The 27,630-nt window shown below is 38.2% G+C and overlaps 3 protein-coding genes, 1 long non-coding RNA gene and 1 pseudogene across 4 annotated transcripts; 3 read left to right on the top strand and 2 right to left on the bottom strand.

The window, feature by feature from the left end:
* Positions 1-606: 606 nt before the first annotated feature.
* LOC126597521 (phytosulfokine receptor 1) lies at positions 607-4,305 on the bottom strand. The gene is made up of 2 exons (XM_050264319.1): positions 4,100-4,305; positions 607-3,996 (listed from the first exon to the last, which is right to left on the bottom strand). The coding sequence occupies exon 2, from the start codon at positions 3,861-3,863 to the stop codon at positions 801-803; it is 3,063 nt and encodes a 1,020-aa protein (XP_050120276.1). The 5' UTR covers positions 3,864-3,996; positions 4,100-4,305; the 3' UTR covers positions 607-800.
* Positions 4,306-11,937: 7,632 nt separating this feature from the next.
* Positions 11,938-13,991, bottom strand: LOC126596698 (phytosulfokine receptor 1-like; annotated as a pseudogene).
* A 3,629-nt stretch (positions 13,992-17,620) lies between these two features.
* Positions 17,621-23,446, top strand: LOC126596657 (uncharacterized). Its single transcript, XM_050263320.1, has 6 exons — positions 17,621-19,055; positions 21,538-21,593; positions 21,678-21,908; positions 22,205-22,496; positions 22,683-22,879; positions 22,991-23,446. Exons 1-6 carry the CDS (start codon positions 17,865-17,867, stop codon positions 23,142-23,144), a joined length of 2,121 nt encoding a protein of 706 aa, XP_050119277.1. The 5' UTR covers positions 17,621-17,864; the 3' UTR covers positions 23,145-23,446.
* LOC126596659 (uncharacterized) lies at positions 19,062-20,932 on the top strand. The gene is made up of 2 exons (XR_007614013.1): positions 19,062-19,306; positions 19,375-20,932. It is a non-coding gene; the product is annotated as an uncharacterized LOC126596659 (long non-coding RNA).
* A 140-nt stretch (positions 23,447-23,586) lies between the features above and the next one.
* On the top strand, positions 23,587-26,420 carry LOC126596658 (chromosome segregation in meiosis protein 3-like). The gene is made up of 5 exons (XM_050263321.1): positions 23,587-24,197; positions 24,442-24,564; positions 24,649-24,748; positions 25,760-25,875; positions 25,986-26,420. The coding sequence occupies exons 1-5, from the start codon at positions 23,865-23,867 to the stop codon at positions 26,205-26,207; spliced, it is 894 nt and encodes a 297-aa protein (XP_050119278.1). The 5' UTR covers positions 23,587-23,864; the 3' UTR covers positions 26,208-26,420.
* Positions 26,421-27,630: the final 1,210 nt, after the last annotated feature.

Here is a 27,630-nt window from a genome sequence, read left to right as displayed (position 1 = left end):
GACAAAATAAAGGGTAAAGTGAATAGTACCATGATTGATTTTTTAGGGTAAAAATATGGTTTTTCGTTAAAGTGAATAGTACCAGGAGCTTTACGTTAAAGTTCTCATGTTTTTAAGGTGTTTCAACTCTAAATGGAATTGCTTCTGCAAGCACTAAAAGTGCGTTTTGAAAACCAAAATCATTTTCTACTACGTTTGATAGAAAATTTTGGGGTCGGTTTGTGGTTACAAAATCGCTTATCTAGAGAAGCGCATGCTATGTTCTTTTTTACACGTTGATATAAAAGCACTATTGGGTAAAGGCACCTATGAGCACTAGTGTTTCGTATAGAAGCAATTCTGAACAGCCTATGTGCACAGTAAAGTCAATACATTGAACTCGAAAGGAAGGTATTTTAATAAAGTTGAGGTATATTAGACTTCACACATGGGACAACCTGCTTTGATACCGTAAAGAAAGTTGAAAATCCATAATAAAACCAACTGACAATACGGAGAGTAGCTCAATTATTTATAAGTACATGTAAGGTCCATTCTTTCCTCGATGTGTGATTCATACTCTCAACAATCATGAACATCAATCTCTAAAAAATATGAACAAACCACAGCACAAAAGCCTTGGAACCTTTATTTTATACAATACGAAACCATATATGTCGAGGATACATATTCACAACAAAAACCAACTTTGAGAACGCAAAAACAACAATTTATAGATCAGGAGATATAACTTCTTATACAAGTAAGATATATTTGCTGTACAACCAGGGTTTCCCTGGCTTCCTTATCTGAAAACAATGCTAGACTTTCTTGGTGTTGATGTTCTCGAGCCACGAAACTAGCTGCTGCGTTGAAGGCCTCACCTTCGGGCATCCGCTTAAACAGAGGCATGCAATCTCAAAAACACACAACAGCTCCTCATCGTGCTGCTTGTCACAAATGAAAGGATCAAACACCTCGCTTTCCCTCTTTTCCCTCTTCATCTGAAAGGCCCACGAGATCAAATCCCGACTTCCTTTTGGCTTGCACATATCCATCGGCCTCCTTCCGGTGAGCAGCTCCAAAAGAACAACCCCGAAACTGTACACATCGCCCTTGTAAGTAGCAACAGAGGCTTGGCCGTACTCAGGAGGGATGTAGCCTAATGTCCCAACAAGATCAGTTGTTACATGAGTATCATACGGATCTATCAGCCTTGCAAGACCAAAATCCGCTAAGTGTGCTTTAAAATTCCCATCCAAAAGGATGTTGCTTGACTTTATATCCCGATGAAGGATGTGGGGCTCGCATGACTGGTGCAAATAAGCAAGCCCTCTCGCCGCCCCTTGAGCAATCTGAAGCCTCACATTCCAATCTAGAGAGGTCGGACCATCACTTTTCTCATGTAACCAGTAATCTAGACTACCATTCTCCATGTAAGAATATATCAAAAGCCTGTCACTTTTATACGTACAATACCCCTGAAGATGTACAAGATTTGGATGCTGAGCTCTAGACAAGGTTTCAACTTCAGCATGGAATTCTCTGTCCATCTGGCCACAGTCACCAGAAAGCCGCTTGATAGCAACCTTCTTACCATCAGGAAGGCTGGCCTTGTAAACCAGACCAAAACCCCCGCAACCGATGATATTTGCTTGGTCGAAATTGTTGGTAGATTGTAGAAGGTCATCAATAGAGAGCTCTTTATTGGCATCCTTGTTTTGGAACAGAACCACTAGTTTTGACCCGGATTCTTCCAAATCCTTCTCGTTGGTATCGTGGTCCTCTCTTTCAGGATCAACCTCTCTCCGCCTATGTGCCCGCACCAAAATTGTGAACACGAGAGCAAGAACAAGTGCTGTTCCAAATACAATTCCGACAGCTATACCAACAATAACACCTCTATTTTTTCTTGATTTGCTGGGATTCCCAAGAGGATAATGCTCCTTTGATGAACGGGGCGCATGGTCGCCCCAAAGATTATTCCCTTCAAAGCTTGAATTTGGGAAGGTCCCAAACTGACCTCCTGTAGGGATCACCCCGTATAACTGATTGTCCGCAACACTAAACTTGGACAAGAAGCTAAGCTTAACCAACGAAGGTGGGATTGTACCTGAAAGCTTGTTATGAGACAAATCCAGAGTCTCTAAGCAGGCCATACCAGATAAATTACTCGGTATTGGTCCTGAGAGATTGTTGCACTTCAGATCCAAAACATGAAGCAATTTCAGTTTCCCAAACTCTTGCCAGATTGGTCCGCTAAGATTATTGTTACTAAGTTCCAGCGTTGGTGGAAAGCTCCACACTTGATTGTACTGCAACCCTCGTGCACTTACATTCCTCTTCATGAACAGAGGGAAATCAGGGGAAGGTTCCTCAATGGAGATCCTCCCACTAATGAGGCTAGGTAGTCCAGTTAAGCTTCTAGGGATTTCCCCCGTAAACGAATTATTCGACAGGTCCAAGTAGAAAAGACTGCCAAAATTGCCAAACCAGACTGGAATTGTTCCTTGCAATTGGTTCCACGATATATCCAACAATTGCAATCTGCTGCTAGTACTCAACCACTGAGGTATTACACCTGTGAGCCTACAGTTTGCAATAATAAGAACCTTCAACTTTTCAAAACGAAGGGTCGGATCAGCAGGAAATTCTTCGCCGCGGAAGTTCAAGGTGAGAACCAAAGTAGTCAGGTTCTGGCACTGCTGTAAAATTTGTAAGGCAGAAGAGATATTGGAAAGGCTGGAGTTTGACAGCGAGAGGTAAGAGAGGCTATGGAAACTCTTGAAGCTTTCTGGTATTTCGCCCGTGAAGTTGTTACGGGCAAGATTGACATTATTCAAATGTCGACAAGAGGGAAGATTGGAGGGAATAGGCCCATCAAACTGATTGGAACCGAGATCAAGAGAGGTCAAACTAGTCATTGCTGAACAATTAAGATCAATTGTGCCCTGCAATGAATTGTTTCTCAAATTAAGCAAAGAGATGGTCGAGGAACTCGACAAGGAAGGGGGTATCCGACCACCGAACCGATTTGAATGAAGTACAAGATTCTGTAATCTTCCAAGGCTGTGGAAAACATCTGGGATGGTTCCTGAAAATTCATTAGTTGAGATATCCAAATAAACAAGATTGGTGAGGTTGCCGAATTCTTCGCTGAGCACCCCGGAAAGCTTGTTATCTTGAATGTTCAACCGGGATAGGTTTCGCAGACGAAATAGACCTTCGGGCACACCGCCATTGAAATTATTCATGCCTAGACAGAGGTCCTCCAAGGAAGTACAATTGCCAAGACCTGGTGGGAGGTTACCAGAGAAGTAATTCACAGCCAACTTCAGTGCTCGAAGCTGAGTAGACTTGTCACAGATGCTAGCCGGAAGGGTACCATTCAAAAAGTTTTGAGAAATTTCAAGGAACTGGATTGAAGGCAATTCGATATCGAAAGGAATGGGGCCGGAAAAATCATTAGAGCTCAAGTCTAAGAACTCTAAATTCGGAAAATGGAAGAGCGAAATTGGAAGCGAGTGTTTGAGGAAATTTTGAGAGAGATTGAGGGTTCTAAGCTGGTCCAAAGTGCCTAAAGATGCAGAGAGATTTCCCGCTAGCCTTCTCTTTGGAAGCTCCAACTTAACCACTCTATAAGTATCAATGGAATCGTTCAATCCGAGAGAGGAAGAAGAATTGCAAGTGATGCCTGCCCATTTGCAGCAATCAGGTGAGAAATTGCTACCCCACCCATCAATCACAGAATCTATACCGTTCATGAAATCCTCCAATGCCTTCAAATCGTTTGGATTGCATGTCAGGTTTTGAGAGCTCGAAACCCGAGCTTGTAAGCAAAACCCAATAACAAAAATGAAAACCCAGAAATCTTGAACACCCATTTCACAGAAACACACCCTCCCGAAGAGAGAGAGAGAGGAGAGAGAGTGTACAATCAAGTAGCAGCAGCAGCAGCAAAACCCTTGCCAAGAACCAAACTTTCAGAGGTGGGTTTTCTTGTATCAAACATAATGTCTGAGAAATGAAGCAAAAATACAGGAAAACAAAACGAAAATTAATCAAAATTCAAAGAAATAAAGCAGAAACGTAATAAAAAAGAGAGAGTAAAAAGACGAACCTGACAGATAAAGAGAGAGCAATGGATTTGCTTTTGAGCCTTTTGACTTCAAAGAAACAAGGTTTCTGCTATGATACAATTGAATGAATAAATCAAAGTTTTCATCTTTTGTTTTAGGATTTTTTTTTTTTTTCAGTTGCAGTTCTTCTTCTCCTCGCCGATTTTTCTCTCTTCAATTTTCTGCTGCGAGCGAGCACTTCTATTTTTCAGACAGTATTTATAATCTTATGTGAAAGAACAAAGTGGTGACCGGTAAAAGCCGGTCAATTGCAATAGGTTTGGCTACGGACAGCGATGAAAGATTTTTTAGTATATCTGATCCACTCAAGTGTTATAATATGATCATTTAGAAATTTGAAAAAATAAAATTTAACTGATTTAATATGATATTTATTGTATTGAATCGTGTTTTCAATACAACCGTGTTTTTTAAATTATATCCTATTGATTTAATGACAGTAAAACCGTGTTCTTAAAGGGGAATTTTTTTTAGTAGTGATCTCAAGTTGAAATCTTAAGAATAACACGTTTGCAATTAATTTATTCCTTTATTTTATTAGTATAAATATATATTAGTGTATCAAAAACTGTGAACAAAAATGTCATCGTTCAAAACAGTAAACGAAACCAAAGTCAAAGATGGAGATTCGGGAAAATGATTTTCTCTACAAAATTAATAAATGGATTTTCAACAATGGTCAAACGTTCAGCTTAATACAATTTGACATTAGAAAACAAGTCGGCAAATTTTAGGAACAAGATTGAAAGTGAAACCATCCTTGACTTACACCAAAGAATGTGGTATGACTTCTAATAAAAATTAAGGGATACGGAGAGGCTGAAAGTAACATGATAGTTGAATTAGTAGGATTAAGGGTTCAATTTTCAAACAAGTATGTATATTGGGATAAGGTGGTTCCAAGATCACTCAGAGTTTGAGAAATATGCATACGAAAGTCTTATGAGCACTCTTCGAATGTTGGGTATAGGTTTCTTTTGTGTCCACCAAGTATTTGATGCAATGTCTGCTAACACGTGTCGGCAGCATCCTGTTTTTATCTAAAAAAAATTACTTTTAACATGAAATCCCTCAATGATAGGGTTCTAAATCCGCCACCGCATATATTTTTATTAATATTCTTCTTAAGGTTAGGTGAACGATTGAATTTTTTTTATTTGTATAAACTAGAGATTTGAACTCCATGGATTGTCAAACCATGCATGCTCGATCCGAAGTTTGAAGAAATCGAATCGCCGTGGACCGACCGCAGTTCAAGACTTTGCTTCTTCTGGATTTCCAATATATTTTAGATTATTTATTTTATTTTTAATGAATTTGTTGTCTTTATTATTTAGTAATATTAATATTTACACACAATTTATTTATAAGTCTGTGGGAATCAGAATAGTCAAATATGCATGCATGCATGCATGTCTGAAATCTCAAACGCTTATCTTTATACAAAGAAACAAACAACGTCGCTCACAACTCGCAAGGGTCAAATATGAACAGCAGAGTTGGACCATAGAGAGGGAGGGTTTGTGCAGATCTTGTGGGGCAGGGCGGAGCCAACAAGGGATCAAAATGACCTGTGACCCATTTTGCCATTTTATCATACTACTCTAGCGGATGTTGTTATTACATATTAGTTTAAGGAACTTTAACGAAAAGCTCCTGGTATTGTTCACTTTAACGAAAACCGTATTTTTACACTAAAAAGTCAATACTGGTACTATTCACTTTACCCTTTATTTTGTCCTTATCGTTAAAAATCAAAGTTTTCAAGCCATTTTCATTAGTTTTCCTATTAGTTTACCCTTAAAATTTAAGGAAAATTAATTAAAAAGATTTGAAAACTTTGAATTTTAACGATAAAGACTAAATAAAGAGTAAATTAAATAGTATCAGGATTGACTTTTTAGTGTAAAAATATGATTTTTCGTTAAAGTGTACATTACCTGGAGTTTTTTATTAGAGTTCCCTAAAATTTAAGTATGTACTCAACTTAAACTCTTTTTCGTTTCAGGCCAGCCTTATTTTTATTTTCATCTCTCTTATTGTAGTGCAGTCTTCATTTTCCCTTCTTATTTTATAAATTTTTTTTTTGCTTTAACTTATATTTTAAACTTTACTTTTTAGCTCATAATCGGGTTTCTAGGTTTGTGCAATGTTTTTTTTTCAGTCTTTCTATTGAATTTAGGGGTTTTCAATTTTTATGCAAATTTCTCATGATCTGCGTTCAAATTAACTATGCATGTGAGAGATCCTCACACATGAAATCTTGACTTTGTCACTGTTGTGCATGCATTTAATTAAGTTCAAATAAATTGAAGACATTATGTTTTAATAAACATCGAAATTTCAATCGTAACAATTAAGTAGACAAATGCATGATCGATCTTGTGAAATTATAGCTCAAATAAATAAGCACATAAAATACAAATAAATTATAGCTCCTTGAAAAAGGAAATTCAAACCTTTTTATCCTTAGGAAGACGCATGCATGGTCGATCTTGTGAATGATAAAAGATGTCACATGTATTATAAGTCCAATTCACAACTGGTTACATGTGTCTGTCTCATATGCAATATCATCTTATCGTAATTTCAATTCACACACAAAAGTGGAAAAAGCTGTTAGTCACTGCCCAAAACTGATATTTCATGATCCAAGTAGTGTATATCGATTGAGGATGCATGCATGTAGAGTAAGTACTTTCGGTTAACAAAATTGCTCTAACACAAGGCAGAGTGAAAGATGATGTCGCCACTTAATTGCCAATTAGTTTTATAGTGGAACTCAAATTTTTTTAATGGTATCAGAGTAGGTTGTCTTACAAGTGAAGTCCAACGGGCGCAAGCACTGCACGTCACCTAAGTTGTGTTGTTCACGTATTAGGCTTGAAAATTTCCCACAGGTAAATGAGAGTGTCGATAATGAATTAGACCTTCTCTCTTCAACCCTGTTACCAACATCCACCTCCCAAATAATTAAGGGAAAATTAGGTTGACATCCTTCTTTTTGTTACTCCATTGATTAAAATCCTATTCATTTTCAATTTTTGATCAAGGTCCTTGGTATTAATAACATCATTAATTATTTGAATAATAAAATATTTTTATTTTTAAATATATTCCTTTAGTGTTAAAAATGTTACAATTAGTATATTTATATTTATGGCTAAATTTTTTTATCATGTATTTTTATTTTTAGTTTGTACCAATTTTTAATTTGTAAATATTTTTTTAATTTGTACCAATTTTCTTTTCATTTTTAATTTGTACCCATATATTAGTTTCTTTTTGTGCCCATATTTTTTAAAGTTTTATTTGTGTTTGTACCCATGTATATACCATCACGTGACATTGTATATTTAATCAATGATAGAAAAATTACATATGGTATATTTATGTTTTATGCCTAAACTTTGTACCATATATTTATATTTTTAGTTTGTACCCACTTTTAATTTGCAACATTTTTTTTTTAAATTTGTAGTATTTTCTTTTTAGTTTTATTTTGTACCCATTTATTAATTTCTTTTAGCACCTATATTTTTAAAAATTCATTTGTACTCATAATTTTTAATCTTTTATTTGTACCCTAATTTATTTATGATGTACCCATTCTTCTTTATTAATGTACCACTTTGTTATATGTGAAATGTACCAATTTTTTTAACACTATGGATACATTCTTTTGCCATTTATTATTTCTTATTTTTACATAGTTTTTATCCATTTATTCAATTAAAATGTTTGAATTTTTTTTATTATAACCGTTTCTAATAGTATTATAATGAAGGATTTTAAATTTATAGGATTATAAATCTCATAAAATATCAAACAATTAATTGCAAAACTATAAGAATATAAATATTAATAGTAATATAATGAGGTGTACAAAGTCAAGGAACCTTGATCAAACTTTGAATACTATTAAGGTTTTAATCAAAGAATGTTAAAGATTAGGGACCGCAATCAAATTATCCCATATTAATTATATCCCAACCCTAGATTGGACAATGTATATTGATAATTCGTGGCATGTCTGCCCTTTTTCTGTGGGATCATCCTCCAGTCCTTCTCGTGGTGGTGCTACCACTAATTTAAGTACCTACAAGTTTCAACCAACAAACTCATATACTTTTTGTGAGAAAGTTGAGCCTGTACAAGGAGTAAGATTTCTCTCCTCCAAATCTTCTCTTTCTTTCTTCCGCTCATATTTGAAGGGAAGTGAATTCTACTTCATCTAACAGTTGCCTTCCACTAGTCTTGCAGACTTGCCCCGACCCGATCCATTACACGTGGCACATATAGCAAAATGACACGTGGCGTTTCGTTAAATTGTGTGCCTACTGCCAACAGATCGTCTACAAAAATTTTAATTCATTATTTTGTTTTGAGATGAAAGCTATTGCTTGCTATTGTCGTGAGAGATCACGATCATTAATAGTGGTATGTACATATATAAGGCCATCTCTAACCGAAGGGTCCAGAGGGCCAGAGGGTCGAAAATAGCCCTAAAACCGTCTCCAACCGAGGGCTAGGCCAGAGGGCTCTGGAATCTGGGAGGGCCCCACGGGATCAGAGAGGGCTGGAGGGTTGGCTACTTTCGGCCAGCCAGCCAGCCCCGGGCTGGCTATTTTTTTTTTTAATGTTTTCCTATTGCTGTCAGTTATAACCGACAGCATTAAAGAAGAATTTTTTAATACTGTTGGTTATAACCGACAGTAATAATTATTCAAAAGAAAATTTTTTATTTTTAATTACTATTAGTGTCGGTTATAACCGACACTAATAGTTTGAATTTTTTTTAATATAACGGCTAGTAGCCGTTGTATTAACTTTTTTTTTTAATGAATTTACTTCTTTTTTTTCCTTTTCATATGAATCAAATTTTTTTTCATATTTTTTTTCAATTATATTTTACAAAATTTGTTTCAATTTTTTTTAAAATTCTATTTTTTTTCCTATAACTTCTATTTTACAAAATTTGTTTCATATTTTTTTTTAAATTCCATTTTTTTCCTATAACTTTTATTTCACAAAATTTGTTTCAATTTTTTTTTAAATTCTATTTTTTTCCTATAACTTCTATTTTACAAAATTTGATTCATATTTTTTTCATATAACTTCTATTTTACAAAATTTGTTTCATATTTTTTTTAAATTCCATTTTTTTTCCTATAACTTCTATTTCACAAAATTTGTTTCATATTTTTTTTCAATTCTATTTTTTTCCTATAACTTCCTAGGCCATTTATACAACATTAAATTAAATTAAGTAACATGAAACAACATTAAACAATATGAAACAACATTAAATAACATTAACCAACATACAAATTATACAACATAAAAAAAGATTTAACAACATGAAACTTAAACAACATTTTTAAAAACATTTAACAACATAAAACTTAAAAGCCTACTCCATAATTTATTATTTAAAAACTTGAATTGAAAGAGATTGAATTGCAAGAGATTGAATTGAAATAGATTGAATTTAAAGTTGTGTGAATTATAGCCCAATATCCACCCTATTTATAGTAAAAAAAAATTCAAATCTAACGGCTAGCTGATGTCAGCATGATGTCAGCTACCAACGGCTAGCTGACATCATGTTGACGTCACTTAGCCGTTATATTTGAATTTAAATTGTAGTTTTTAAATAATAAATTATGTTTGGCCCTATGGCCCTTTGGCCCTCGGTTGGAGACGGTTTTTTGTGACAGGGCTAAAACGAGCCCTCTGGCCCTTTGGGCCTCGGTTGGAGACGGAGGCCAATATGGCCCTGTACTGTTCATTAAAATATTAATATCTTGGGGAATCTTGGAGGGCCAGAGGGCTAAAACGAGCCATCTGGCCAGCCCTCGGTTAGAGATGGCCTAATTAACTTAGGGAGAGAATGCCAACCTTGCGTCATCATCTACATAAGTACGCACTACACAAATAATAAAAGAGAAAATTAATCATATGTTTCGTGAAATCCAAGTCTTAAGATTGATCGAATGATGTTAATTAATCGCATTTAGAGAAATAATGAGTGGGTTAATAGTGGATTACATTACATGCTTCAATAATGAATAATGAGCAACCCATGCCGCTGCATCTATAACCAATTCGAGGGTCCGTTTTATGATTTGGTCCCAACTATATATGCCTCTTCCAGCGCCGGTTATGGTACTCTCTCGTGAGTAGTGACGGACTACCATGTTCTCCAGTTTTGTAACTTTTGAGCGGGGAGGTGTTTCCTCTTCTCCCCTCAAATTTTTTGGTATGCCTACGTAGTATTTGGTGGTATTTGTCTCTTATTTCCATGTTCTTCAATGCTTTTTGTGTGATTAGGCAACACTTTTCATCCCTGTTGTGAAATTAGGAGTCGCAGTACGCATCCCGATGGTATGTATAATTCTGTACTATTCTTTGTATTATCTCTTAAGGATGAATAAAGCAACCTACTCAAAAAAAAAAAAAAAAATGTAGCAGACACTCCAAATCATGTTATGCTTTAATACTTTTTGTGCCAAAAGTAAATGTGTAATTAGATTTTCAACGTGAGCAATATAATTTATTAGATTATCTCATCATCCTATTAATTAACAAGCAAAACATCATGTGGTCACTACTCACTTTCAAGCAGTGTCTTCGGCTTTTGCCTTTTGGATATAATATGGGCCTCGCTGTATAGTTCCTAGGTCGTAATAAGCCCAAGGCCTTTTGAAACTAAGAAAGCACAAGTGAGGACCTGCATTAGGCTTGGGCAATGGAGGGAGATTTAAATCAGCCCAAACTTGTCGATTAGGGGTGGCTTTTTTTGTGCGTAGGTCGTATTGGTTAGTTGGCTCGACGATCGGACCTCATAATTCCCTTGTGGTGGCGAATTTGGATTCTTGTTGAATCTCATTGTTTGGAGCCTTAAGAGTTAGGACTAAAAAATTCGAACAGTTTAAGAGAGAGAAAGAGTGACTAGGGCCTTTGATTTGTGTGAAGTGGGTATGGGGATTGAGTTGATAAGGACTGTCATATTCAACTTGTGTGATCCGAATTTCCTACTTTTTGGACTCTAGATAGTGAGAACCGGAGAGGATCTCCGTCCATAATTTGGAGCTCTCCAGGCATGGTCTTTAGGCATGTGTAAGTGGGTAAACTGCAGAGCTCTTCAGGCATGGTTTGAGCCAAGTATTATCTAATTTGCAACCCTTACATTTCATATGTTTTTCTTTTGTTACATTCAAAGGAATCCACCTTCATCACTTGGGAGAAGTTCTTGCACACAAATGTTCGTATATGGCACCTCCCACCATTCGTGTGCGAGTGTCGCTGCATATGAATATGCCGGTGCTGGAATCTTTCTCACTTACACAACCACAAGCTAATTCTCTATACATTAGACCACGAACGTAAATGTACATGTTATTCCAAATACAAATAAAATAAAAAGGATGTAGGATGTACTCTCCTTAAAAAGTCTAGACGTACCCAGGGGCGGATGCATTGAGGGGCAGAGGGGTCAGCTGACCCCCTCAAACTTCGGTGAACTTCTATGGATACTTTGGGTGCTCACCCTCCGAATTTCGGTGAATATCTATGGATACCTTGAGTGCTGCCCTTTTGAAGATTAGATTTGGTTTCATACATGCCTTCCAACTGACCTCAGGTCTACCAAGACTCGATAAATGTCCATGGATACCTTGGGTGTTGCCCCTGCATACATTAACAGGTGTGCAGCATGCCTTTCCAAATGACTTCAGGCCTACTAAGACTTGATGAAATGGCGATAGCTTGTGCGCACTATTCTTACTAAACCCCCTAATATTATTTCCTGGATCCGTCATTGGACGTACCTATCTATTCCAATGAAACATGCTATTACAAATACAAATTCGACACCGACTCTGGCAATAACTCCTGTATAATCCTTGCTCGATTTCCCGAACCATGTTCCTAGATGAGCATCCAATCATGCTGGACAAGGGAAAGCATCATATCCGCTAAGATTGTTCCTTTCAAAGTTTGAACTTGAGAAGGTCGAAAACTAACCTCATGTAAGGATTATCCCGTATAACTGATTGACTGTAACACTAAACTTGGACAAGAAGTTAAGATTGACCAGTGAATGCGGGAGTGTCCCGGAGAGCTTGTTATGAGACAAATTCAGAATCTCTAAGTTGGACTTGGCAGATAAACTACTCAGAATCGGTCCTGATAGACCGTTGAACTTAAGATCCAAAACATGAAGCAATTTCAGTTTCCCAAACTCTGGCCAAATTGGTCCGCAAAGATTATTGTTACTTGGTTCCAGCGTCGGTGGAAAGCTACACACTTGATTGTACTACAACCCTCGTGCACTTACATTCCTTTTCATGACTAAAGGGAAATCAGGAGAAGGTTCCTCAGTGGAGATCCTCCCATTAATGAGGCTCGGTAGTCCAGTTAAGCTTCAAGGGATTTCACTCGTAAGCGAATTATTCGACATGTCCAAGTAGAAAAGACTGCTAAAATTGCCAAACCAGATTGGAATTGTTCCTTGTAATTGGTTCCACGATATATCCAACAACTACAATCTGCTGCTAGTACTCAACCATAGGGGTGTTGAACCTGTGAGCCTGCAATTTGCAATGATCAGAACCTTCAACTTTTCCAAATGAAGGATTGGATCAGCAGGCAGTACTTTGCCACATAAGTTCAAGGTGAGAACCAAAGTAGTCAGGTTCTGGCACTGCTGTAAAATTTGTAAGGCAAAAGAGATATTAGAAAGGCTGGAGTTTGACAGCGAGAGGTAAGAGAGGCTATGGAAACTCTTGAAGCTTTCTGGTATTTTTCCCGTGAAGTTGTTACAGGCAAGATTGACATTATTCAAATGTCAACAAGAGGGAAGATTGGAGGGAATAGGCCCATTAAACTGATTGGAACCGAGATCAAGAGAGGTCAAACTAGTCATTGCTGAACAATTAAGATCAATTGTGCCCTGCAATGAATTGTTTCTCAAATTAAACAAAGAGATGGTCGAGGAACTCGACAAGGAATGGGGTATCTGACCACCAAACCGATTTGAATAAAGTACAAGATTCTGTAATCTTCCAAGGCTGTAGAAAACATCTGGGATCGTTTTTAAAAACTCATTACTTGGGATATCCAAACGAACTAAGTTAATGAGGTTACCGAATTTTTCGCTAAGTGGCTCAGCAAACTTGTTGTCTTGAATACTCAATCAGGTTAGCTTTCACATTTGCAATAAACCTTTGAATATACCATCACCTGTGCCTATAAGATAATTCGTGCTCAGGTCAAGGTCCTCTAAGGAAGTACAATTGCCAAAACCTGGTGGAAGATTGCCAGAGAAGTAGTTAGCGGTCACATTGAGTACCCGAAGTTGAGTATAATTGTTGTCACACATGCTGCCAGGAAGGGAACCATTCAAAAGGTTATGGGAAATGTCAAGGAACTAGATTGAAGGTAAATCAATGCCGAAATGAATGGGGCCGGAAAAGCCATTAAAGCTTAAGTCTAAGAGCTCTAATTCTAAATTTCGCAAACGAAAGAGTGCAATTGGAATGGAGCATTTGAGGAAATTTTGAGAGAGATTGAGGGTTCTAAGTTGGTCCAAAGTGCTTAAAGATGCAGAGAGATTGCCTGCTAGTCTTTTACTTGGAAGCTCCAACTTAACCACTCAAAAAGATGAAGAGTTGCAAGTGATGCCTTCCCATTTACAACAATCAGATGAGAAACTGTTTCCCCACTCGTCGATCACAGTTGTTAAACTTGACATGAAATCCACCAATGCTTTCATATCATTTGGATTGCATGTCAAGTTCTGAGAGCCCAAGATTTAAGCTTGGAAGCAAGGGCAAGAACAATCACCACCCAGAAATCCTTAGCACCCATATCATAGGAACACAGAGGCAACTTCTCAACACACCCATAAGGCCTCGTTTGGCAGCTCGGACTGTACTGACTATTTCAATCGGGTAAGATAATTTGTCATCGGATAGTATTGACTATTTAGTCGAGCGTACTGACTATTTAATTGGGCGTTTGGTGCAGTACCAGATTAAAAACTCAATTCATCAAAGATTATCATGTTCATTTACTTCCTCAAAAGAAGATTGAAGAACATTTATGGCACTGAGTTTCACAATTTAAAACTAGTAAGAGAGATGGAAAAAGAGCCAGCTTGATTTTGTTTTTAGCGACCCGACTAATTAATACCGACGATTTGGAGTGTATAAGTTATCCGGCGTACGTCGTATAAAATAGGACGGACCACATAAATAATCCGGTGCTAATTTAAGACGGAATGACACCAAACATAGTACTATCTGGTGTGTTATCCGGCATGCCACACACGCAGGAAGGGAGGGAGAGACAGAGAGAGAAAAGCCAGACATGCTTTCTATCACTAACTTCATAGATTTGGAATTACTTTGAGTGGACTATAATTCATACTTTGTGGACTTTAATAGATCATGAATCGTGGATATCATGAATCATGGACTATAAAATCACAAATTAGAGAAATTTACGGATTCTTCACCAAACCAAAGGACTTTGTTTGGAAGTGATTCGAAAGATCATAATCACTTATAGGAAAAAACACACCAAAGGTGATTGATGGAGAAACTCCTTCTATGTGCCTTTCGAAAAATCACTTAAAATGATTTTTGAACTGATTTTAAAGAGAAACACCTCTTATATGCTTCAATCTATAAGTGATTATGTCCCTCTCAGAAGCACTTCAAAATGAACACTAAAAATAACCTTAATAGTTATTGTCTATCTATTTGCCGTGTACAAACCTTACTTGGAAATCGGAGAAAACTTGGCTGGTCCTCTCATAATCACTTTCAAACAGACACTAAAGGTCAACTCCATTGTTGTTCATCGCCGTGTACAAACCTTGCTCCACGGAAATTAGAGAAGACTTGGCCCTAATTTATCAATGTCACTTCTTTACATTATACTACATTGTTATTTCTATCATGAAAACAAAATTGAGGACCGGTATGAATGCTACAAAATAAAGGGGGAAGGGCAATGGTGGATACATACATAATATATTTTCGAGAAAGGACGATAAATAAAGAAAAATTAGCAAAGCAAAAGGTAAGGACACCGTATCTACGACAATTATGATTCCTCAAACAAGGTATGCTTAAGCTAAATTGGTTGTTCTTTTAATTTTTTCAACTCCTTTGGTAAGTGAATTATGTGACATAGCTGGAGTAAATTTTTTTTGTTGGTCAATGATTTCTATACATATACAAGATTTGATAGGGTTTCCACAGTTTGCTTTTTCTGTTGGATGCTGTAAAAAAAATGAAAGTAATAATTGTGTTGTAACAAAAGAAGAAATGTGTTTACCCTCCTAACAAAACAAGAATTTACTGTTATTATGTAGACTATGTTTTGAAGAAATTCAAAGTCCTATCTAAGGACTGAATTTGGCCTGGCCTAATACTGCCACTTGGACTCTTGCTCTTGCCTTGTCAATGGTGAGAGAATCCTCACCGGATTCTCTTTGTTAGGATTCCTGAAATCCTTAAATCATATTCGTTCATCGTACATTATGCGGTCAAAAATCATTGCAAAGTTTTTTAGTTAAAATTGAATATAAACAGTACCTGACGAAACTAACCGTACAATATACGATAAATACATGTAATTTGAGGATATTCGGATCCTTACAAAAAGGATCCGGCGAGGATCCTCACTTCTATCAATGGAACAACCTTCCTAAATTCTAAGGCCATCTCCAACCGAAGGGTCCAGAGGGCCAGAGGGCCGAAAATAGCCCTAAAACCGTCTCCAACCGAGGGCTAGGCCAGAGGGCTTTGGAATCTGGAAGGGCCCCACGGGATCGGAGAGGGCTGGAGGGCTGGCTGCTGGCTGGCTATTTTTTTTTTAATGTTTCCTATTGCTGTCGATTAAAACCGACAGCATTAAAGAGCTTTTTTTTTTAAATAGTTCTACTATTAGTGTCGGTTATAACCGACACTAATAGTTTGAAATGTTTTTGAATGTAACGGCTAGTAGCCGTTGGATTATTAGGCCTCTTTTTTTTTTCTTTTTTTTTTAATGAATTTAAACTTCTTTTTTTCCCTTTTTTTTTCCTTTTCATATGAATCAAATTTTTTTTCATATTTTTTTTCCTATAACTTCTATTTCACAAAATTTGTTTCATATTTTTTTTCAATTCTATTTTTTTCGTATAACTTCCTAGGCCATTTATACAACATTAAATTGTAGTTTTTAAATAATAAATTATGTTTGGCCCTATGGCCCTTTGGCCCTCGGTTGGAGACGGTTTTTTGTGACAGGGCTAAAACGAGCCCTTTGGCCCTCTGGCCCTCGGTTGGAGACGGAGGCAAATATGGCCCTGTACTGTTCATTAAAATATTAATATCTTGGAGAATCTTGGAGGGCCAGAGGGCTCAAACGAGCCATCTGACCAGCCCTCGGTTGGAGATGGCCTAATTGCTTTCTTTCTAGACTAGTCACCCGAATCTAAACTAACGGCATTCCTCCTAACGAATCCTTTCATTTACCTAAAAAGCCCCTACTGGATCACGGCTCAGGTAGGGAATGTCCACGGTTCAGTTTTGGGTCGGGGGTGCCAATAACTAACCCCGCTTTGTATAGGGATCCCTCCGTACGGTACGATACAGTTTTAGATTAGATGTTGCTAATATTAGTGTTTAAAATATCGATATAGGTGAAAATATCGATGTACAAAATTAATAAAAATATTAATAGATATATTGATATCGGTTGTCTTCAATAGAAATTATAAAAATTTACAATGGGATGGGTAATTAGGTATATCAACTCATTCAAATTTAGTTGAAATTAGTGAAAGAATTCTAAAAAAAGTTCAGAAGTTCGAAATATGCAAGGGGTTAGGCAAACTTTTTGTAGTGAATCAGTAAATATCATAAGTATTCATTATTTTTCTGCATCTAGCTAATATAAGGTGAAGGACTGGCTTGGTACTGATGTGCGTTTATAAAAAGTGGGTATAAAAAAAAGTTAAGCTAAAAAATGTATTTGGTAAACACTTAAAAACAGCTTATTTTCACAATTTTGGGTGAAAAAAGCTGAAAACGTGAAGCAGCAAAAATGAGCTTATTCTCATAGCACAGCAGAATAATTTTTTTTTCAAAGCACAGCAATACCAAATCAGCCTGAAGTATGCATTTTGACTCTCTTTTCATATCGATCCTTGATTTTTCGGATATTTCGACGAGAATTGATAAATTCGTAGATATTTTAATCACCGCTAACACAACAACCGCCCTGATTCCTACGGTTCTCCGTCTCTGAAAATTTCTGCAATTCCTAGGTTCTAGGGTATTATAGTAATTGAAACCCATAGATTACGGTTTAAGTAGGGCCGCTGATATTTTTTAGGTTGGGCCGGCGACCCATTGGATATGGCTCAGAAGAGTCCAAATGTCTCAACGTATTTGACCTCTACTTGTATTTAGAAAATAAATAAATGAAATAAATGGGATTCCATAAACCTCTGCCCATTTCCTCCATAAAACCTCTCCGAATTCATCGTTCCCTCTCCAACAAACAAAACTCTCTCTAACCCATTTTCCCTTTGCTTTCTTCGCTTCCCTTTTTGTCCACTCTCCTTCTCCCTCCTCCTCGTTTCTGTCTCTCTCTCTCTCCCCTCCTCCTCTTAGTCTTAGGGTTCCCAGTTTTCCTTTTCCTAAAACAGAAAAATCTTGCATTTCCTCGAGAAGAAGGAAATAAATGGATTTTTCCACCGATGGAATCGGGAACAATGTCGTTGAGGTCAGAGTTTGTAAAGCCGCCGGAAAATTAAACAGCGTGCCGGCGAATGGGGTTTTCCCGGAAAGTCCCAGAAAGCCCGAGAAAATAATAAATCGTTCAAATTCTGCCCCCAACGGTATACCGAAGCAAAAAGATTACGAGGAGGAAGAGGGAGATGACTTTTCGGAAATTGAGATTCCAAATGCAAATGGAAATGGTGACCTGGAAGAACGGGACGACGACGTTTCGCCCACCTCGATAACCGAAAAGTCGGACGAGTTTCAAACGGTTTCTCCAGAAAAATCCGAGCACGTGCAATTAACCGTTGAGATGCCCGATACAGCAGGGGAAGGGATCTTCCGTCCTCACGCGCACCTCCCGAAGCCGGAGGCGCCGCCCGGGATTTACTCATCGCCTCCGGATTCTCCAAACGACGACCCTTCGAATAACCAGAAATTCGGCGTCGACGTGCCGGCGATCGGGAAGCTCATCCGGGAGCGAAGCAGCAATTTCTCGGCGGCGTTCGTGAGGCGGCTGTCGTCGCTGAAGGACCAGCGCCTCAATAGCAACGGAGAAGAATATCTTAAATCGAAAGACGTGACGGAGTTCAATCTCTCCGGCCTCAAAGTGACCATCAAGCTCAAGAGCGAGTCTGACGATTACCAGCAGCCACAGGGACAAGAGGCGCTGAAAGGTCGAATCTGCTTCTTCTCCCGGTCGAATTGCAGGGACTGCACGGCGGTGCGGAGGTTTCTGAGAGAGAAGGGGCTGAAATTCGTGGAGATCAACATCGACGTGTATCCCAATCGCCAGAAGGAGCTGGTGGAGAGGACGGGTAGCTCGTCTGTACCTCAGATTTTCTTCAACGAGAAGCTGTTCGGAGGACTAGTGGCGCTCAACTCGCTGAGGAACAGCGGCGGATTTGACCAGCGGTTGGAAGAGATGCTCAGTTCGAAATGTCCCGACGACGCGCCTGCGCCGCCGATTTACGGATTCGACGATTTGGATGAGGAGGAGTGCACGGACCAGATGATCGGGATAATTAGGGTGTTGCGGCAGAAGTTGCCGATTCAGGACCGTCTGATGAAGATGAAGATCGTCAAGAACTGCTTCGCCGGGAGCGAGATGGTGGAGGTCATCATTCAGCACTTGGACTGTGGGCGTCGAAAGGTACGGACCCCTCTTCCCCCCTCCCAAATTTCCACACCTGTTTTTTTTACTGTTATTCTCTGTGCATCGGACCACCGTAACCGCTTGACTCGCGGATTCTTGTCCTCTTGTTTGAATTAAACTCCGCGGGATCATTTGGTTACAGTGTGCCGCGCAGCATTTAAATTTAGTTGCTCGGCTGCTGCGGATCGAACCGCTAACTTAGCCGCAGTTCATTGATTACGCGCTAATAAGATATGAGTAACCGTTAGGTATTAAGGGAACCGGATCCCCTGAGCTTAGGAGGCTTAAGCGTTAATAAGATATGAGTAACCGCTAGGTATAAAGGTATCGTTTGGTATGCAGGACGGGATGAGACGGAATAGAACGGAATGAGTTGGGACATGACGAGACGGGATGGAACGGAGAGAGAGCAAAGATGCCCTCAGATGGAAACAAGGAGGAAGAAGAAAGAGACGGAGATGTGATAATTTTGTGTTCCACAAATGTCCACAAATGTGGAACGAGTCGTTCTAGGGGGTGAGGCGGAACGAAAATTCACTCAAAACTCATCCCATGGAACAACGCGTTCCACCCATTTTAGGCACACCAAATGTGGGACGGAACGTCTCGTCCCACTCCGTTCTGTCCCGTCCCACGTACCAAACAATACCTTAAGGGAACCGGATCCCCTCCTGAACTTGGGAGGCTGAGCCTTCTGAACAAATTATATGGGCTGTTGAAATTTGATCAAATGAGTACAAACATGAGGTCTGTCTAAAAGTTATAATAATTGCAGTCGTTTGATCAAATTTCAACGGCCCATGTGATTTGCTAGGAGGCTCAACCTTTTAAGCTCAAGAGAGGATCTGGTTCCGATATTAAGCGAGGTTTTGGCGTTGTTAAGTACGAAATATTAATAAAATAATAGTATTAAGTGATACATTTTTTAGTAATATAAGTAGATTAAATTTGTAAACTCTAAATGATATGTCATCAATAAAAAATAAGAGCATTAATTATTATTTTAGTAATAATTCAATTATCAACTTTTATGTCATTAATTTACAAAATTTAGCTTACAAATTTAATTTGCTTAACATTATCTCGAATTTTTTAGTTTAGATCTTTAAATTTTGCAATGTGTTGCTAATAAAAAATAAACACATTAATTAATGTAATAGTTTAATTAGTAATAATTTTGTGATCTTCTCCTACTTTGCTTTGGCGTCTTTCTCACTACCATAGCTAACATTAATAATGACGACCATGGCGGTGGAGTATGATTACATTAAACTTAATAAACAAAATTACTATAAAAATCATTAATTAATTAAATTTAAAACCAATTATTATTCTATTTGCACAAGAATAATATGGGTCACCGATACAAACCTACTTCGTATATTTTAATGCTTAGTTTGTAGCTACATTTATCATTGAATTTAGTAATTTTTAGACTAATTTGAATGAAAGCTTGCATCACATGTTAGATTCATTGAAGACAATTATGGCATCCACAATATCATTATTATAAGGAGCTTTTCACTAGGTCCACTCTCTTTGAGTTTATTTTTCTGACGCTCTTTCCTTTGCATTCAATTTTACCTATGTAAGAGCAATTTTTGTGTTTCGAATTCACGTGACAAAAAATATATTAATGTGAATAAATTTCAGTTGTAGCTTAGAATTTTTTTGAGTGAGATAGTAGTGGAAAATTAGGTCATAAATTGTGGAAGGACAAGTAGTTGAGTGCTGGTGGACCATGTTTTTGATGAAGTTCTATATGCCTTTTTGTGTGACTGGTTTTGTAACCAACGGCTAGAGAGCTACTTGTATAAGGGTACACAGTTACGATAGCATTATGCGTTTATAATACAAGAATACATGAAGAAAAATCAATACACATTTTTGTATTATTAGCACGTAATGTGTAACGACCCGTACAAGTCCTCCTTGAAATGATTCCTTAGAAAACAAGAAAGGTTGTGTTGGACCTGGTTTAGCCATCAAGATATGTTTGAACTTTGAAGGGGTCCCATTAGATGTCAAATCACGCATTACAAACTTCAGTCAGATATTTGGCTCCTTCCCACCCCCAGGGAATGCATAACTCATGCCATGATTTATGAAAAGAGTAAACGCGTAACGTTTTTGACATGGCCCCCAAGTCCCTTTTCCACATTTTGGGTATGGAGGAATTTCAAACGTTGCGTCTGCCGACCTTGTTTCATAAATTGATAGGAATTGGGCCGAGTTATCAACACTCTTGTTTCAATTATGACGTATAATAATTATTAATTAGGCCCATTTTCTAACCGTATTTTGTTGAAATTCTGTTAATTTTGCATTTTGGTTGGTCAAATTTAACTAATGAACCAGAGCCCTTTCGGTCCAAATTTTAGATTACACGTGAGCAGTACACAGATGTTTTAAAAAAACAAAACAAAAGTTTGTCTGTCGAGTGTGGATGTTAATTATTTGTATATAACAACATACACAGGCAGTTGAGATTGGAAGGCAGCTTGCCAGGAAGCACTTCATTCATCATGTCTTTGGGTAAGAAAATACCTGTCGAACCAACTGAAAACTAAAGAAACTGGCATAGTTTCCATCCATGATAACCCTTTTGTGTTTGTGTAGGGAAAATGATTTCGAGGATGGAAACCATTTTTATCGTTTCCTTGAGCACGAACCATTTATTCCCAAATGCTTTAATTTCCGGGGATCCATAAATGATTGTGAACCAAAGCCTGCAGCGAAAGTTGGCCAAAGGCTCACCAAGATCATGTCTGCCATACTCGAGTCCTATGCCTCAGATGACCGGCGCCATCTTGATTACATCGGCATTAGCAACAGTGAGGAGTTCAGAAGGTAGGATCAGTCAACATTGCAGTTAGCACTTTCACTCAATTAGATAAGCATTTATATGCCGAAAGTTTCACCAACTTGCTGTTTCTTGCTTTACATTGCATATTCCTGAGAATTGAAATATGATGAAGTGGCTTCCTCTTTGAACGAAATACTTTGATTGGCATCAATTTCACCAATTTACTAGTTTACTTTACAGAAAATTGTATCAAATTAGTGATACATTGATGCCGATCTTAATCTGCATTGCAAGTTATGGAACTTTGTTTTAAGTAAATCCCTTCTTCTCTTCAATGCAGGTACATAAATTTGGTTCAAGAACTACACCGAGTAAACCTTTTTGAACTCTCAAAGGATGAGAGGCTAGCCTTTTTTTTGAACCTCTACAATGCCATGGTCATCCATGCGGTTATCAGGATAGGACATCCACAGGGAGTAATCGAAAGGAGATCCTTCTTTTCCAACTTCCAATATTTGGTCGGAGGCCATCCTTATTCCCTCAGCGCCATCGAAAATGGGATCCTCAGAAACAACCGCAGACCTCCTTATTCCTTGGTCAAGCCCCTTGGAGCTGGAGACAAGCGTACAGAGGTGAACATTTTTATTAATCTCTGATTCTTCTGCCTTCTCCCTTCCCTAATCATTGGACGATAGAACAGTTCTGGATAAAAGTTTCCTCCACTTGCATTTTAGTCATACATACTTGTTATTTTGTTTGAGTAACTTTCTCATTGTCTGAAAAGATTACTGAGTTTCATTTCGTCCAATATAATACAGCTTGCCTGTGCTAGTGTGAATCCATTAATTCACTTTGGACTCTGCAACGGGACAAGGTCAAGCCCAACGGTAAGATTTTTCTCACCCCAAGGAGTTGAAGCTGAATTGAGATTTGCAGCTAGAGAGTTCCTTAAGAGCGGTGGAATGGAAGTGAACTTGGAGAAGAGGACCGTGCACCTCACCCAAATTATTAAATGGTGAGTGATTAAGTCACTATTAAACCTTCATTAGCTGTTCTAAAAGCAACCGTCATGGTTAGACAATGCTGAAGAGAAACAAATATTGTGTGTGCGCGCGCGTTTGTGCAGGTTCAATGGTGACTTTGGACAAGAAAAGGAAATTCTAAAGTGGATCCTGATATACTTGGATGCAACCAGAGCCGGTCTTTTGACACATCTTTTGGGTGACGGAGGGCATGTAAGTATCGTTTACCAGAACTACGATTGGTCCATGAACTCTTGAACCTCGAAAACCCGTTAGGTGCCGTTGTTTGAAAACTGAAACTTATCACAGGTGACGCATGCACATATAGATACTTGCATTGGCAAGGGAAGTATTATTGTATATAATACCTCATTTTTGAGAAAAGAATTAGAGGATATGTTGATTTGAATTCGTTGTGAAGAAATTGAAAGAGAGAGAGAGGGAGGAGAGGGGGAAAGGAATTGAAGTATGTGACGAGATTTCCCTTGTAAATTTCTTCCTGTGTTATGAGTTCAGTTTTTTGGGATGCAATGAAAATCTAGTTTTTTTTTTATATATAATTAGCAATGCCAAATGGTGAATGATTAAGAAATAATGCCTTCAAACATGTCACACGACAACCACGATATGGTGACTCAATGATTGGAGACGAATTTCAGGCCTGCATTTTACAAGGATGTTTTGGGTCGTTTGATGGCATTGGAGAAGAGAAGTAACACTTGATAAAAAAAAATATTAAAACATTAAAAGAGTATAACAGAAGTAATTTGAGATGTGTGACATAACCCCTTAGGAATTTTGGGCCTTAGCTTCCACAGTCAGAGCCCATTTAAAATATATTAAATGGCCTTTTTTAATTCCCTCCAATTCTTCCCGCCAAGAAATCTAAAAATAAAAAATAAATCCAGAAAATGAAATAAAATACCAAAAGATCACGATCCACTCGTCGGATTCAGAAAGCAAAATCCGAAGAAGAAAATGGACAAGGCACCAGCAGCAACCGGCTGCTACAAGTGCGGCCGACCAGGCCACTGGTCACGTGACTGCCCCTCCTCCTCCGCCCCTACCCCCAATTCTAACGCCGATCCCAATCCCAATCCCAATCCTAACCCTAATCCTACCAATCCCAATTCCTCTTCATATCCTTTCAAAAGCGGTGCTGGTACTGGGATCGGTGGGAAGGTTAAGAAGGTGTCGGTTCCGAAGACTCGGCCGAAGCTGACTCCGGAGCTGCTTCTCTCAGATGACGGCCTCGGCTACGTCCTCCGCCACTTCCCTCGCGCCTTCAAGTACCGCGGCCGCGGACACGAGGTCCGATATCTCACTTCTGCTCTTGTTTCTTTTCCTTTGTGCAAGAACATTCATATAGGTCCGATATCCAGACGTGTTGCTGTAATTGATTCTTAATTGTGAAATTTCTATGGTGCACTTCTTCCCTTACAAAGTCTGTATCGGTTCCTTTCTAAATTATTGGGTTTGAAGCGATTTTCTCGAAAGTGTGATACTACTGAGGAAAAATGTGAAAGTGCCATTTTTCTTTGGGCGATTTTTGCAGGTTAGAGATTTGGGAAATCTAATTGGGTTGTACACACAATGGCATTCGCGTTTGCTCCCGTATTACTCATTTGATCAGTTTGTTCATAAGGTCGAACAAGTTGCCGCTACCAGACGAGTAAAGGTACTGATGATATCTCACTTTTTTATTTTGAATGTCTTTGGAGTCTCCCTCAAAGCTTAATTCTTAATCTGCACTCTTGAGCAGATGACGCTGAGGGAATTGAGAGAAAGAGTTGCAAGTGGAGGAGACCCAACAAAGTTGCGCGAACCACCAGTCGAGGAAGGCATTCCAAATGATCAACAGGGTATTATGCTCCGTCATTTTTGTATAATTGTTCTAATTTATCATGTGATGAGATACATTTTTAGAGTTGCTAGCATATTATCATTTGTACAATATCTTGAGTGCCTATTGCCAGAGTTGTTTGGTATTAATTGGAAGGACTGAGTGCTGCAATTACTGTAAGTAATTAACAGAAGACCTGTAAGAAGATTGAAAATGGGATCCTCAGACGTTTAGGTTATAACTCGATTAGGGATATGATGTTAGGATAAAGGATTGGCTGCTGAGTGGAATATGTGCAATGTTGAGGAGAGAAACATCACTGCACCGGACTACCAGAGATTACTGGGTGAGAATAATATTGATAAGTGGAAATCTACTTGCATTGATTTTATGTTACTTAGTTTTAATAATCAAGTAGGGAGTTCTTCCTTTCTTCTCTAAGCATCTCCATTCTCAATTAAGTATTTCTCTTTGTCTCTCATTAGCCGCATCACGTCTCTCAGTAGCTACTAAGATTGCTTGTATAGTCATAGCTTTTGCCTCATCTCTAGCTGCTTCCCGTGGCATGCTCAGTTCACCTTGGCGAGCAAGTTCGTCCATATATTTTGTATAGTCATTCTTGGAAGAACTTCCTTTTTTCTTTACCACCTTTTTACCTTGAGGCCTTAGGGACCAATGAGTCGGCTCCGGTACTGCTTCAGGCGTCCCTTCCTGCTCTTCAAATGTGTTGCCTTCCTATTCGGCCGGGTCTGCTTCTGACGAACTGTGTAGAGGGATGCCGTGCATGACAACTTCTGGACCAGTTGACATAAGTTTGTGGGACAATCTTTGACAACATTCCAACATTCCCATCTGATGAATGATTTGTTGTGGTTTTTCGCATTGTACCATGCTTGTGCTTGAAGTGTCTATAAAATGTAGGTTAAGACAATATAATCTTATTCATCGTGGCATTTGAAATAGTTGATTTGGAAAAACCATCGTCTTTTATGTTTCCATTTTGAATTCTGATCTTGTTATATTCCTGCAGAAACTTTGAACCCTGAGGGACCAAGTGATCACCAGGGGGGTTCGTCTTCAGGGAACCATGATGTGGATGATATGCAGGAAGAGATGCTTCATGAAATCTATGAGAAAGCTACCCAAGTATGTGCAATTTTGTTCAATCTAGTTTATTTGAAGTTTTCTTGGTGTTCGGATTAAAGCTCCGTTTGTTAATTAGTAGAGCTTGATGTCCTTTGCTTTGCTAATTGTAGGAACCGTCTGAGACGTTCCATGGTGAGATGGTTGCTGCTAGTGCTAGTATATCTGCAGCAGATAGTTTCCAGAAAGAAATAACCAATCAAGTTCAAAATAATGAAGCTAGGGAATCCGGTGAAAATCAGATGACAGATGAACAGAAAACGCGAATGGAAGCTAATAGATTGAAGGCACTTGAGAAAGCTGCAGCTCGGCGCCGCCAATTGCAGGCGGCTTGAGCTTCCGTTTCTCTTCTCTCTTGCTCTAAATTCTGTTTCATGGGGTTATGACACAGATGGGAATTGCAGGCACGCATGGTTTAAGGCATCAAGGCAGAACTTTCTGTCTTCATAATTCTTTGTATGGCGAAGTTTTCTTCATATATTTACGCATGGTTATGTGCATTTTGTTTGTAACATCGTAGTAAGGGGATATAAAGGCTTGTTTGGTAACTTGGTCCCAATGTGCATCCATTCAAAATCCATTTCAGGTTTTATCTTTTTTCTTATAATAGCAACGTATCTGAGACGTATCTGAAACGAATTCACTGCCAGCCACATGATATTGAATCAAGACGTCACAATGATGGGGAGCTCGTTTCTTATAAATCTTTCTCCTGATGACTTTGATTTTGATTTTCTAACCATTTGTTTATATAAGTCTTTTCAAACCAATGTATTATTATAATTGTCCCAAATAAAAGCTAGATACTAGTTGCTGATTGCTTGTGTGCATGAGATTTGATATCTTCTGGGCCCTCCTAGATCTCCGGCAACGTACGCGGGTGTGTCGTCAGGCCACGACCACCGTCAACCACCGTATTGATCGATTCAAAGCCAGTTGGCATGAGTTGTTGGAGCCGAATACCAAGTGGCGGTGAAATAACGTGATCAGCTCAACCCTCTCTCTTCATTTCTTGTTGGGCCGGATATATAACGTGAGCTCAATTACTTGTTCCAGCTTTTTGTCACGTGTAATATACCAATGATTGTACACGAGTAATGAGGAAAGAGACTTACCTCTCTGTTACCGTGACATATTAGACAAATAATCAAAGTCATTTGGAAAATTTATGTATCTATTGTTTTGAAACACCCTGTAAGCTTTTTTATGGGAGAGATTTTTCAGTGTGGTCGGAACACGAGATAGTACATCATGTGTTACTATATAAATTGTAAGATATGTGTGTTAAAAAATTAATAATTTAAAAAATACAATTTCTTACTACTCATATAAAAGCACGTAGTGTATCTTTTATGTTTCGGTTACAAGGAAAAATTTCCCTTTTTATGGATAAGTTCGCAATGATGGAGTGAGGTGTCTGGTAGTCCAATAAGTTCAACCCCTTGTGGCCTAGCATGGACTACGAGGAGGCAATTAAGACCTAGTTTTAATAGCATCCCTAGCTTAATAAATACTTATTAGGCGTTTAAAAAATAAATCATTCGCCCATTAATACTTACTATGTGATTAATCGGCGACAAAAGAATGTCTCGAGGTTTCAATATTTCACCTACTTGCCCAGTTAAAATATCGTTCTCAAGAGTTTTCTTTTTCAAGTATCAAGTTTTCAAGCGTTAATTTAATGTGCCATTTTTTTTATGAGAAGTTTAATGAAACGTTTTTAGTATTGTTTATTTTAATAAAAAATTACATTTTTAT

The sequence above is a fragment of the Malus sylvestris genome, chromosome 13, assembly GCF_916048215.2.
Source record: "Malus sylvestris chromosome 13, drMalSylv7.2, whole genome shotgun sequence".
Classification (NCBI taxonomy): domain Eukaryota; kingdom Viridiplantae; phylum Streptophyta; class Magnoliopsida; order Rosales; family Rosaceae; genus Malus; species Malus sylvestris.
The sequence above is the reverse complement of the archived record's forward strand: the minus strand, read 5'-3'. Positions and strand labels throughout refer to the sequence as shown.

Coding starts and splice junctions, on each gene's coding strand:
- LOC126597521 (XM_050264319.1), bottom strand. CDS start 3,863: ATGGGTGTTCAAGATTTCTGGGTTTTCATTTTTGTTATTGGGTTTTGC.
- LOC126596657 (XM_050263320.1), top strand. CDS start 17,865: ATGGATTTTTCCACCGATGGAATCGGGAACAATGTCGTTGAGGTCAGA. Junction 19,056..21,537: donor TGGACTGTGGGCGTCGAAAG/GTACGGACCCCT, acceptor CAACATACACAG/GCAGTTGAGATTGGAAGGCA. Junction 22,497..22,682: donor CTGGAGACAAGCGTACAGAG/GTGAACATTTTT, acceptor AATATAATACAG/CTTGCCTGTGCTAGTGTGAA.
- LOC126596658 (XM_050263321.1), top strand. CDS start 23,865: ATGGACAAGGCACCAGCAGCAACCGGCTGCTACAAGTGCGGCCGACCA. Junction 24,565..24,648: donor CCGCTACCAGACGAGTAAAG/GTACTGATGATA, acceptor ACTCTTGAGCAG/ATGACGCTGAGGGAATTGAG. Junction 25,876..25,985: donor TCTATGAGAAAGCTACCCAA/GTATGTGCAATT, acceptor TGCTAATTGTAG/GAACCGTCTGAGACGTTCCA.